Below are 13596 nucleotides of genomic sequence, written 5' to 3' on the forward strand. Positions count from 1 at the left end.
ACCCAAAGACACATATCTTGGGGAAATTTTGTTTTATTGGCAATACACAGCAGCTGTGAAGCCTCTAACAGGAGAAGAGACAATATCTTTTGTCCGTGGGTCTCTTCTGTGGCTGTGTAACCACAAAAGGATATGAGACACAATTAAAAAAAAAAAAAAAAAAGATTTGAATTTATATTCTTTGCCTAGTGCATGAATACAATAGTAGCTAGTAGAGATTTAGGGAAAACTACTCTAAACTAGGCAGAGTAGAAAATGAGAAGAAAAACAAAAGTTACAAAAGCTGAATTAAGATAGCAGGGTAATGGATACAGATGGGGCAAGACAGATGTGGAAACAAAGAATTCAGTATTCCATCCCAAGTGACAACTATGCTGAGGCAAGTACTTTCTCAACATTGTAGCAGCTGGTCTGCCAGTAAAAGAAACTGATATAAAATTATTTTTACATAAGGAAAAAGTTAGGAGAAAACACTCCAATGTCAATTAAGAAATTCTGACCCTGTTTATAAAAGCTTTTGCAATTTAGAATGTTCTTAGGTTAGTAAAGTTGTTTCAGAAGCAGCAGTCTTTTACAAGATCAAAGGTTCTATTTCTAAAGAACTCATCATCCAGAAGAAGAAAAAACAGAACCCATATTTATTTTCCAACACAGAATAACCAAGGAATCACGGAACCACGGAGTTTTCAGAGTTGGAAGGGACCTCCAGAGATCTGTTCAGGTTTTTGGAGTACGAAATCCAGAAATTAGCTAGCCAGGTTTGCCTTTTTATTTTAAGATAGCTTTCTGGACATCTAGACTCAGCAATGTCTACAAAGTCCATGCATGGTTCCAGTGATGGAATCCTAAACTGACTGAAAGGCATGACAACAGCTTTACTCCCAAAGGCGAAAGATAGCAGACTAGGTCATAGACAACCAAACCAACAAACTACATCCACTATGTACCTAATGGTGCAGGGATGAAGGGACACCTCAGATATGATCTGCATTTACATATTGCAGAACCACTTGAAGCATGAAGAGATGACCTGACATGACTGTACGTGACAGCAGGGGCACTGACTCAGGTTCTCTCTTTTGTCAAGAGTGTAGTTTCTTTGGCACCAAACCACACCTCTGCTTGTAAAGTATATTGGGCTAGAACAACTCCAAAGCAGAATGGTACCAGATGAAAAGGGAGGGGAGCCAAAGGAGGTAGAATATCCACAAAAAGTATTGCCACTCTCTGCTGTTGTCTGTAACAAGCAAAGCTCCAAGGGAGCTTAAGAACTGGAGACACTTTGTTTGGCTAAGTAGAACTAGTACCTGCATCAGACTAACAAAGCAAAATGCCCATATACGCATCCTTTCAGCTAGCAGAGGAAGAAGGTAGGATTGTTTCACTATGTATGAGGGAGTCCGGGATTATTTGTCTCAGTAATGGTGTACTATACCTAAGAATTATCTACTGGGCCAGACACAGGTCTTGTTAGGCAAAAGCTGTGGTGCCAAATCATCCAGTCAGCATAAAGATCCCTGGAAGGAAAGCAGCCACAGCATGCTGTATGGAATAAAAGCACTAGGGGACACGAAGTATCATGAATAAAAACCCTATTAAAAAAATTGCTTTCTAAAGGACCTGGTGCCATTCCAGATCCCCAAGATAACAGTATAGCTTCATACATGAGGATAGACAAAAAGACCATCATGCTGGTGTGTGGTCCAAATAAGTCTACCTAAAATACAACCTTTAGATTTAAAAAGGTCTTAGCTTAAGGGTGATTAACAGGTTGGCAGACACTTACTCCATTCCTGTTGGCTCCATAGACACCAGACTCGTGGGAAACACCATGAATAGTGCACACTACCAAGAAAGTGGTGGCAAATGTGAGTGAATAGAGAGCCTATGTTTATCCAGGCATACCTCAGGAAACAAAACCAGAAATCAAATAAAAAGAAAAAGTATGGAAGGGTCACACTGGCAGCGAATACATACTGAGTATGTAGCACGACATCAAAAAAACATTTTCCTTTTCATCCTGGAGATCACAGAAACATTGTTGTTATGTTCTAATCTATTAGAATTTCCTCGTCTGTTGTCTCCCATAGGCTAGGAGACGAGCCTATGTTTCCCTGTTGTAGGCCATAAAGTAATCTGTGTCTCATCCAAAACCAGAATGGGTCACTGCTTTTATGAGCAAATTCTTTTAAGCCAGCAATACTCTACATGAAATAAGACATGGGATGACGATGTTTCCATCTTTGATTAGTCACACTTGAAAGAAGGAGTCAAAATTTTTAAATCTCCACTCCAGATGGAAATAGTATCTGGTATCAACTGCACTGTGTGAATGTGGGAGACATATGAAGATTTCTGCAAGGAACAGGAGGGAGAAGGAAAGGCATAAAGAGAGACCACAGGACATCAAGGAAGAGGGGGAGAAAAAGGGAGAACATAACTAGTCTGTTTTTGTGGAGAACGAAGGAATTTTTCAGAGGTAAGTAAGCATCAGTAGATAGACACAGGGTAAAAGCACAAACAGTAGAGGCTCAAGATCAAACAAAAACAAGCCCAAGGGGGAAGACGGTTTCCTGTATTCCATATTCCAGAGCCTAAGAAAAGCAGTTTAGCAGTCATCAAATTCATGCACACACACACAAGAAAGTTCAGTTTTCAATAAGAAACCATCTTGTCTTGCCAGTGGGCAAACCAGGATGTCAGGAGTTGGGTAAAATAATTTTTTTCCTTAATTTTCAAGTATTTTAATATTATTAGCTCTGTAAGATATATCGATAAAAATTTATGTGAATACCTGTGTATATACACATATACACAAAAAAAAAATTACTTATCAGTATTATTTTATCTGCATATTTTTCAGCTGCTCTTTCTTTGTTTCAATACAGACAAAGATAGGCTGCATCATTCAGCATCATCTTGCAGTAGACTGCAACCAATTACCATAACACTTACCTTTTCATCTGACAGCCACAAAATAAACAAATAAAAACCAGACATTAAACATACGCAAACCTCTCCTGCTTCAGCTCAGGACAAACCAGAGCAACTCAAACTAGTGCAACGCCCAAATTTTTCACTATAAAAGATGTTTAAATTCATATGATGCCTCTCCTGACACCACTGAGACTAAATGGGCTTTAAACATACTTTTCTGGGGACAGAATCAAGTTCTCCCATCACTGACTGGCCAGGAAACTGACTCAGATCCCTTCACTTCTGACACACATGAACACGCATTTCTTGGGTCAGCCTTCAATCGCACAAGGACAAGGACCCAAACTAACATGAAAATTGAAGTGAACAGAATGTCACTAGATTAATCCACAGCCATCGTAATGACTTTGGTCTGCTACGTCTCATTTTTAACTACTAATGTTTTATTTCACAGCTATGTTTGAATTCTCAAAAGTCATTAGAAAAAGCAATTATATTTGTTTTTTTTATAGCAGTATAATTTGACAGTAGGGAAAGGCAACATGAAAGAAAGTGAAATCAGTAAAACATTATTTTGCCATCACACAGGAGACAGGATTCTCCTTCTCTTTCATTATCTAAACCATTAAAGAATCTCTTCCCGCTGGCAAACAAGTCATACCTGAAAATTATGTTTCCTGCACGATCAGCCTTCCATGCCTTCACAAGAGCAAAATCGCCTGTAATCGACTTTTCCAGAATAAAGTGACGGCCATCAAACTCTCGCACCTACAGAGAAAGGTACACTATTGAGATGCAGGTTTCTTCAAACAGATCTCCAATGAAATATTTATTTTATGAGGTTAATTTCACAGTCTATTTTATTTAGACTTCTTTTTGTACTACTTGAAGTTTTTTCTGAAAAACTGTAGCTCAACTGTACAATAACAGAGAAGCATGGAAAGGCTGTAAACCCCAGTTTTATCAGTGTCTGTTTAGTGAAATAGAACGAGAATCAGATCCATATTCCTGCTGCTCCACCTACTGGAATTAGACATGCTTTTTTCTACACAGCTACCAGCTAACCAAAAACTGAAGTGCTAAAGCAGAACTGTTTAAAGAGTTCATAATCACTTCCCACCACCAGAAAACCCAAATCTAAAATGAAGTGGATTTGAGACAGAGAACTCAAATCACATCATCTGACAGCCTGAATATCATTGCTTTCTTTGCATTTATGATCAATATTTGTAATGGTACTGTGCCTGAAGCCAGAATATGTAACTGACAAGCCACTAGCATTTTAATCCTATATAGAAACACGAAACAGCATTTCTCTTAACAATGTAGAAGGTTAGAGTATACAAAAATACTACTTGAGAGCTATTTAAAATTTCTAAGAGGGGGAGGAAGTATCAAAGAAGTGTATCAGAAGTCAGGTTTTCGGACCTGTAAAAGGAGACCTGAGCTTTTACAAAATGACACTTACACTCAAAATGAATTTGGAGAATGGATATGATCACATCATGCTAGCTGTGTCACTATCCCCCCGAGAAGACTGAGGAGAGTAACAGAGACTTGTCCACAAATGTTAAAAGTAGAAGAAAAATGTTATCAATATTATAAGCTATTTAATAAACAAAACATTCCTTCAAATGGTAAAAAATCATAACAACATACTCGGTAAGAAAATTAAGGAGGAAAAAAAAAGGACTAGGTTAATGATTATATACTGAAAATAGCCATGTATGAAATGCACAAAAACAGAGGGGGGGAAATTACCTTTACCCCAGAGACATTCTTGAATTTAATGCCATTTGCAGCCTAATTGGGACATACAGCATTAATCCCATCCGTTTCCTCAAGTACAGTTATAGCACCGAGTTATAGCACCTCCTCCCTTCTCCAGATTCTACATCCAATTCCAACGTGAAGGCCTTGTTTCTCACTTGGAAGCCACAGTTATTTCTTTGCAATTTCAAATGCTCAGACTGAATTGCATTTCAAGTGTTGGCAAATGGGTTTCCTGAAAGTTTGTGTGAACTGAGCTCTTCCCTGTTTAACAGGAAAATGTCCCATCCTTTCTAATGCTAAAGCTTCATGTACTGCTGGAGGGCTGCTTATTCCATACGACAGTATTTAAGGAGCACCTGCCCCACTAACAGGAGGTTGTTCTCAATCTGTACTGTGCACTGCAGTGGCTTGGTATAAGATTTTGTTTCAATACACAGCAAACTTGGTCAGAGAACTGTCAAGTGAAGAGTGACTCAGCAAGACAGGTTTTCATTTGACCAGTTCTTGGTGCTAAGTCACCCTAAAGCTGTAAAAACTATTTTAACATATGACAGACGACAGAAGTGAGCAGTGTGAGGAAAACTAATGCGTCTGGTACCAGAGCCATCCTCTTAATCCAATATACCGAGGTTAAACTTGGTCAGGAGATGCTTAAACTACTGTATAGCTTTGAAACATGTAAGAAATTCTGTTTTCAAATCAGAAGGCTTCCTAATAACAAATTGACATCTTACCTCTCTTGGCTGGCTAGCAATGGCAATGGTGCCATCTTTGTTGTATTTGATAGGTGCACCACCTTCCTGCACCAGTGTCCCATAGCCAGTACTGGTGTAAAATGCTGGGATTCCTGCTCCTCCTGCTCTAATACGTTCGGCGAGCGTACCCTATGGAAAAAACACATTTAAGAACTAGTCATTTGGGAAGAACAAATCCAACTTTGATTAATGGCTTGCAAGAACTTATTGTTATAGCCTGTCATTTGGAGCTTTTCCTTCTGAACTCAGCAGACCATCAGATCTATTTCTTCCTCCCATTTTAGGTCCCCTTTGTGGGACTGGTACTGGATATTGCAAGAAGTGCTTTACATATGGCCATAAATTGCTCAAGAGCACACCCTCACACAAATCCTTATCAATTCCCAAGCCCCAGCGCTTTGCTGTACCTCCTCTCCTTCAGCCTGTTTCCCAATCCATTACTCTGAGAAGAGTACAACGTTCTTTTTCTCTTTCCCACTTGGCTACATATGCTGGAAGGTTTCTCTTTTATAACAGTCCTACATATATGTGTTTCATTCTCCAACACCTTGAGACAAACTTCGTACCTTACTCCAAGTTGAAACAGTCATGCATAGAAGATTGCAAAAGGAAGAGGAAGTCCAGTGATCTGGGATGCCCATACTAAGAATACCAAGAAGCTGATAGAACAGCATTTCTACTCTATTTGACCACCCCATCTGTGTTCTGCTCTATATCCAGCTGTACCACAGATATTAACAGCCCAAATTCCTCATCAGCCCTAATTACGGACTTACTGCCAAAGACATGTCCGTCTGTTTTCATTACTGCTCCAATTTTTTTTTTTTTTTATATTTTTTCTGGACTCAAAGCAAGACAAGACCATCACAGTCAACTATCTAGCTTGACAGCCTCCAAAACATAGGTTGCATCTTCCCCAATTATCCTTCAAGAAAAACAAAAACTTCTGGTAGTTTCACAAAACAGTGGCAAGAAGCAGATGCGAACCATGCAATGATACAAAGTCCAGTGTTCCAAGCACCACACCATGACTTCTCACTTACGGTATATAACACGAACACAACAGTTCCCAATTTTGCCTAAAGTCATACAAAACTTGAAGAGCATTTTCCAAAAGGCTAGTTTACCTTGACACAAATACTTCAAATTCCCGCATCTCCTAGCAAGTCATTAATTCACCTTACTGTTTAGCATTGTACACTGTAGACCCATAATTTTCATGCTGGATCTAGGTAGCTTGTCTGCAGTCCACAAAGCCAATTACATGTCTAAGGAATTCAAGTTCTTCTAGATGAAACCATTGAACATTAAGTAGGAGGAAAGAAAAAACAAATTGTGAGGTGACAGAAAGGTGAGATTTGCAACTTTTAAAACAGGAGAAGTGACAAGCGCCTGGTTATTTCCTGTCAGCTGACTGGGTATAAAAGGAGCTTTTCTGCCCACCTCTGGGATTCTAAGAGACATTCCCAGGAGATGGAGCCCAAGACTCTCCTCTCCACAAAAACTTAAGACTGTTACTTTTCCCAGAGACTTAAATCAGTAGCTGTTTAAAGCCTTAAGGGTTATGTGTCACCTTTGGAAATACCACACACTAAGATGCTGCAGGCTTTGAAGCTAAGAGTACTAATTTCACAAAACTAGATCTCAGCAGAATGCGACTGACATACATGACTTTAGGATCTCATTGCATTCAGGCTATTTGGGTAGCTTCGCAGTGCTGAAATAGTTAAAACTATGGTGCTAAAAAGCAAAGTTGTAAATATTGGCTCATAACACTATGCAGAGGTTAATTCAGTTAAGATTTAATGAACAAACCCAAAAGAGTTGTCTCACAATGAACTGACATCTCCTCATTCGATTCCTACCCACTAGATGGCAGACACTGCCCACGCAACCATCCCCAAAAGCACACACGAGCTGCCACCAATATGGGAATTCAGCAACCCCCCGACTTCTTTCCCCTTATATGGACCACAGTAGTAAGCATACTTCGTGTGTTTTTCTAGAATTGTGAGGAACTACCAAACAAAAAACATCGTATAATAAAATAAATATATGTATATTACATGAATATAATGTAACAAGCCATAAAAGGAATTCACACAATACAAGCTGTCAGTTAATAGACCAGTTGCAGCCCACAACCCATGATCCTAAGATGGCAAGTGCCATCTGTCTTTACTGCACATCTGCACACAGGCAAAACATTTAGATTGCAAAATATTTTTATAAGAGCACTTAAGCATTATCCTACTCAGTATTCTAAATGAAAAGAATCATAGAATGGTTTAGGTTGGAAAGGACCTCAAAGATCATCGAATTCCATCCCCCCTGCCATAGGCAGGGACACCTCTCACTAGACCAGGTTGCCCAAGGCCATGTCCAGCCTGGCCTTGAACACCTCCAGGGATGAGGCCTCAACAAGAAATCAACAGTTTCTTAGAGACACTCCTTACCTGAGGTGTAAGCTCAACTTCAAGCTCACCAGATAAATACTGACGTTCAAATTCAGCATTCTCTCCAACATATGATGACACCATGCGTTTTATCTGCTTAGTCTGAAGCAGAAGACCAAGTCCAAAATTGTCGACACTGTGTAGAAAAAGTCAGACAATACTCAGCATTTATAACAGAGTTTTGTTATATTCAAAGAACTTTATAAACTTTAATGACTTACCAAGACAGGACAAAGTTATCTCCCCCCACTTTACACATACGGAATTGGAGACAAAAATCAAATCCCAGCTTTTTAGGAGGGATCATCATCAAATCTACAATTAAATTTAGGAGTCTAGCGCTTAGACCTCATCTCTTCCAAGGCACTGAATACATCCAAAACTTCATTTTAAAGACATTTCACATGTAACAGCTACAAATACCAGCTTAATAGGTGGTGTTATCTTCCATATCCCCTCCTTTAAAAAGCCTTAGTAATTAATAAAAGTCACACATGGCACAACCTGGCTTTGAGTGAACAAAGACTTATTTTTTGTTTAAACTCTTGCTCCCCAGGAAAAAGGCAAGTGATTGCTTAGCAGCTCAAGGAGAAAGGCACATTCACATTTGTAGTGCTGGTTTCTATATAAGAGAAGAGAGTAACTGAATTTGTATTTTCTTATTACAGTAAATAATTCACTTTCTTATTAAGAAATTGCCTACTTCAGCAAAAGACATTAACACTGCAGTCAAGATTTTCTTGTCTGCGTCATAATATCAGCTTAAACTGAATGCCAAAGATAACATGCAACATTTTTCTTGTGCCAGTTCTTCTAAATTCTGATATCCTAAAGACATTACTCTATTAAATAGTCTTCAGCATTTTTGTGATGTTTGTCACCCTATATATTCTTGTCCCATCAGTAGATGATATTTCAAGAGTTACTGTAACAAAAGTGCTCTGTAAAAAAAGCTATTACAATTTGAAAAAACATGAGTTTAAATTATAAAAAAGGAAATAAACAGAGATGATATTACAAAGGCATGTTTCTTTCACATTTCCAACACATTATGCAGCATATTGGCTGACTGGTACATGTGTGTGAAGCTCTACATTTATGTTGGTTTCTGCGACGTATGAGTGGAGAACTCAGACCTTCCACTCCCACTATGAGAAAGATGTCATGATCCAGAAGCATCTCACAAAAATTGTTATTTGTCATTAGTTGTTTCAATTCAGTATTACTTAATTATCCACACAATGGCTTGAGATTTCAGGATACAAAATCTTGAAAAATACTAAAAGAATCCTTTAAGAAACAAAACCCAGTATCCAGCATACTGTAATTAACATGCAAAGCTGCTTGCAATATATGCCTCCTATTGAAAACACCACTGCTGAAGAACACCTCCAAAAAGGTTGTCTGTATTTTCTAATTCTGTTAATTGCTTTAATGAAATACATTCCCTTCCTATATAAATCTCACCCTCTTGGTACTCTTACACCACCACGTCTACAATATACTCTTTCCTTCTTTAGGTACTGTCAGAAATGAACTCTCTTTCCACTAATGACCAGATGGAGAAAGTAATGCATCACACTGCTTTCCCTCTATTCTCCTTCCTTATACCTTACCTAAATTATTGTTAAGTATATCCCCTAACTCTGGCTTTATAAGTTATGGTGATGGGGAAAAAAAAGAATGTAAAGGAGACAGTAATACAAAGTACTGTAATACAAATCTATACTCCTCATGCTAAAAATACTATCTTACTCAAAAAAGGGGCAAAAAAACCAACTTAGAAACCAAGATATGATGCTGAGTGAGCTGAGAGGTATTTGTTTTGGACAATAAATCAGAGTGGATCAGAGGAAAGAACCCACTGAGCCACAACCAAACCTCACCTAATGAATGTTAATACTCCACCACTTCAGGATCCACATCAGACATCCCAGCTGCGACCTCCTGGCATCCTTCCAAAAGGCCAGGTTCAGAAAGTTTACTGTTATACAGAATTCATTTTCAAATATAAAAGTGGTAATGATGAACCCACTTTTTCCACAGCAGCGCTATTCTCTTGCTCATCCCATAGCACATGCTGTAGTGCTGCATGTGAAGGGAGAGGGGCTGAACAGAGCAGTACCAGCACCAGCTCTTCACCTCCTGCAATACTCACAATAGCTGCATGGACAGATGTGCAGTCAGAAAGACTTCTCAGCTGCATGCAAAATTAGGACTATTTTAAGGTTAGGACTATTTTAAGAAGATAACCCACTTCTATGCATACTCAGGCTTTTTGGAAACTGCATGACAGGAAGTGAAACAAGCTTCTCCGATACAGTTCTTTGAATTTATTGTATGTTCTCTAGCTGTAAAGAACTTGACTTAATATAAAAGCTTCCATCACTCCCCAACTCTGACCTATTAAAAAAAAATTAAAAATCTAACTCTGATGCAGTGTCAAAAGTGTTGCAATGCCAAAGCCTTGAGAATAAAATGTGTGCTGCCTGGAAACAGCTTATATTTCTGACTCCCCAGAGGAAAAACTCCAGCAGTCAAAACTAAGAGCTGGGAATAGAGTAGAAAGACGAGTCTTGTGGGCAAAGAAAGGGATTAAAAAAAGACTAAAAATACAAATGCCATCATTTCCTGTATAGGGTCACCCAAAGCAGGAAAATCCCTTTCACAAGAAAACCATCAAACCCTGACCTCTCAATATAAAAGGTACCAAGCAAATGTAACAGATCAGACAATATCTGATGGCAGTTTAATGGGTTTGTATAACTAGAGTACTGTGTAGCGAAAGTATAGACATTAAACAAAATTGTGCAGTATTTTGTAGTGCAAGAACCAGCAGGGGCAGCTTGAACTGCTTACAAACCAGAGTTTGCTACTTCTGCGTATCATTCAGGCAGTTAACGTGGCTCTTACAATTGCAAAACTTGCAAGCTATCAAATAGAAACAGGCATACACAAGATTTCTACATGCAGACACAAAATTGTGAGTGTACATTCACATGGGAAAGGGGTGACAACAGAGGGTCAAGAGCAGATTTATAATGGTTAAAGAAATTTCTGCCTCATTTCACTAAAAGCTATAATCCTTCCTCCTACAGACTCGTAAGCTGGACTGGAGCATGTTGTCCTTAAAGGATTTTGCATATGGTCCTGCAGTATCCCATGCAGTATCCCAAATGGATACTCTTGATTCCCTCATCTTCTACAGAAAGTTATCTTCTCTCAAACAAAAGTTTATAGCTACAAAGTTCCCTATAGAAATTAAATAGAAAAGCACACAAAATTGTTCTCTGTCACACTCATCCCAAGCTGTTCCTCACTTCTTAAGTCACTCTCTCCCCTCACCTCAAAGGCAGTCAATTTATTCAAAAATAAAATTGCAGTGAGGATCAGTCACTGAGCACACAGGTCATACAACTTTATTTCCCTAGCACAATGACAAGAGAAATTCTACCTTCAGAAAGTCATGCACCAAGAGGCTCTGCCTGCATAATAATACAAAATTACTTCAATTCCCAGCCACATTTCATCTTCAGAGCAGCATCACAACATCCAATTGCCGTTACTCATCTTATCTGTTTATTTTGATGTAAATTACTTAGAAGAAATATAGTGCTATGCATCTTTTTAAGGATGCAATCTGCATTCAGGTTTTCAGCTGAAAGAACCCTTTTGCTTTCCATACACATCAGTTTTCCTTTCATCTCCCTCCAAAAACTCATTTTGAGCACTTCAGCCTATTTTACATTTCCTATGTTTTTTTTTTTTCTTATATTTGAAGAAAACACACAGCAGTGAAAATGCTGTTCTCACTCTTATTTTCCCTACCCTTTGCTCTTTACTTGACATCTCTATCCCGGAATAAAAATAAAAACGAATTTCTGGTTTAAGGACATTTCTTTCAATATAACATTTCAATATAACATTTTCTTATGTTACTTACTCGTTCTCCCTTTCCATATTTTGTTGCTTTCTTGGTTGTTTTGTTTTAGGTGCAAAAGTTTCTTTGAACTTTTCAGCTTAAATTATGTTTATGCTGAAAATGTTATCCCTAAAATACCTGTCTTGCAGGCAATGCCCTTCCTATCAAATACTAACTGTAAAAAGGAAAAAAGATCCCTTACTGAGTGCATGGAAAGAATACATCCTGTATACCTATTTTAAAAGCTGGGTTCGGTCTTCTAAAAATTTAAACAAAGATGAGTGCAATAAAAATGCATTGCTTTATTTAGGAAGGAAAACAACTATATCAACTCCACCATGCCTTTATGTATGCTGTCAGAAACAGGAAAGTACACATTAGTGCTAGGCAGTTCTTTTGCCCTCAGAAGTGTTAAGATCTCTAGAAGTTTTCCCATTCTGTATTAGGATGAAATCTGAATCTACAGAATACATGAAACACATACAGGAAAAGAGATCTAACCTCGAACTCATCAAGAACGCAGGTGATACAAGGTCCCCATTTTACTGATGCAGATGAGAAAAAGTAATCACAATCAATGAGGTTTGGTTGTTTGGCAACACATTCTATCCTATTGTTTTGTCCCCCTCAGACCTACAAAACCTTCCTGTCGAAAACTAATTTCTGCCTTTTCTAATTAAAAAATTAGTCAAAGACGACTCCTAGCCAGATCTAGCCCACGTATCTCAAGTATGCTGGAAGTAGTCAAACACAACATTGCACTCCAGATAAAAGGTAATTTGGAGCTCTCAAACCTTTCTCTTTGGTGGCTCAAGGAAAACGTACTCTACAGAGAAGAAGAGATTACCTAAGTTTCCAAGCTGATAAAAGCTTTGCACACCAACAAGCCCTACAGGATCTGATGAAGCTGGGAATGTAAATTTGCAATCTTATGCAGAAAAAAGGAGACTTGGAATGTCACACTATTCTGGCAAGAGATATAAAAGATGGCTTTTGGGGTTTTTTGAGTAAAAGGAAATAATTACACTTTCCTCTCTCTCTGCATTTATAAAGATATTTATAGGTGTCTAAGAAGAGTGGGGGTGGTCAGGACAGACTGGCTGCCCTTACTGGGTACACTGGAAAGTGCTGGTAAGCAGCATCAATTAGCATGACAGATTCATTCTTCAGGGATCTGCTTGGTAGAGTACCATGGGATAAAGCTTGGAGGGAAGAGAGGCTCAAGAAAGCTGGTTAATATTCAAGGATCACCTCCAAGATCAGGAGCGATGCTTCTCAACGAAGAGGAAGTCAGAAAAAACATCAGGAGGCCTGCAGGGAAGAACAAGGAGCTCCTTCAAACTCAAGAAGGAAGCCTAAAGAGGCTGGAAGCAAGGACAGGTAGCCTAGGAATAATAGTGAGAAATTGTCTGAGCAGCCAGAGATCCAGTTCGGAAAGCTAAAGCCCTGAGAGCATTAAATCTGGCCAGAGGCATCAAGGGCAACAAGAAAAGCTTCTATAGGTTTGTCAATGATAAAAGGAAGACTAGGGAAAATGTGGGCCCTCTCCAGAAGGAAACAGGAGACCTGATCACCTGGGATATGGAGAAGGCTGAAGTAATTGACTTTTTTGCCTTGGTCTTCATGAGCAAGTGCTCTAGCCACACCGCCCAAGTCACAGACGACAAAGGCAGGGACTGGGAGAACAAGGAACTGCCCACTGTAGATCAGGTTTGAAACCATCTAAGGAACCTAAAGGTGCACAAGTCCATGG

The 13596-nt window shown here is 38.8% G+C and overlaps 1 protein-coding gene across 1 annotated transcript in view; it reads right to left on the bottom strand.

Moving 5' to 3' along the window:
* Nucleotides 1-13596, bottom strand: part of OXCT1 (3-oxoacid CoA-transferase 1) — a 90897-nt gene that overhangs the window by 63085 nt on the left and 14216 nt on the right. Inside the window, exons 4-6 of the mRNA XM_082497967.1 lie at nucleotides 7922-8057; nucleotides 5445-5594; nucleotides 3599-3705 (exon numbers count right to left, since the gene is read on the bottom strand). Coding sequence (XP_082354093.1) covers nucleotides 3599-3705; nucleotides 5445-5594; nucleotides 7922-8057 — 393 coding nt within the window. The remainder of the gene's footprint in view (nucleotides 1-3598; nucleotides 3706-5444; nucleotides 5595-7921; nucleotides 8058-13596) is intronic.

This window comes from Vanellus vanellus (assembly GCF_965231255.1).
Source record: "Vanellus vanellus genome assembly, chromosome: Z".
Lineage (NCBI taxonomy): Eukaryota > Metazoa > Chordata > Aves > Charadriiformes > Charadriidae > Vanellus > Vanellus vanellus.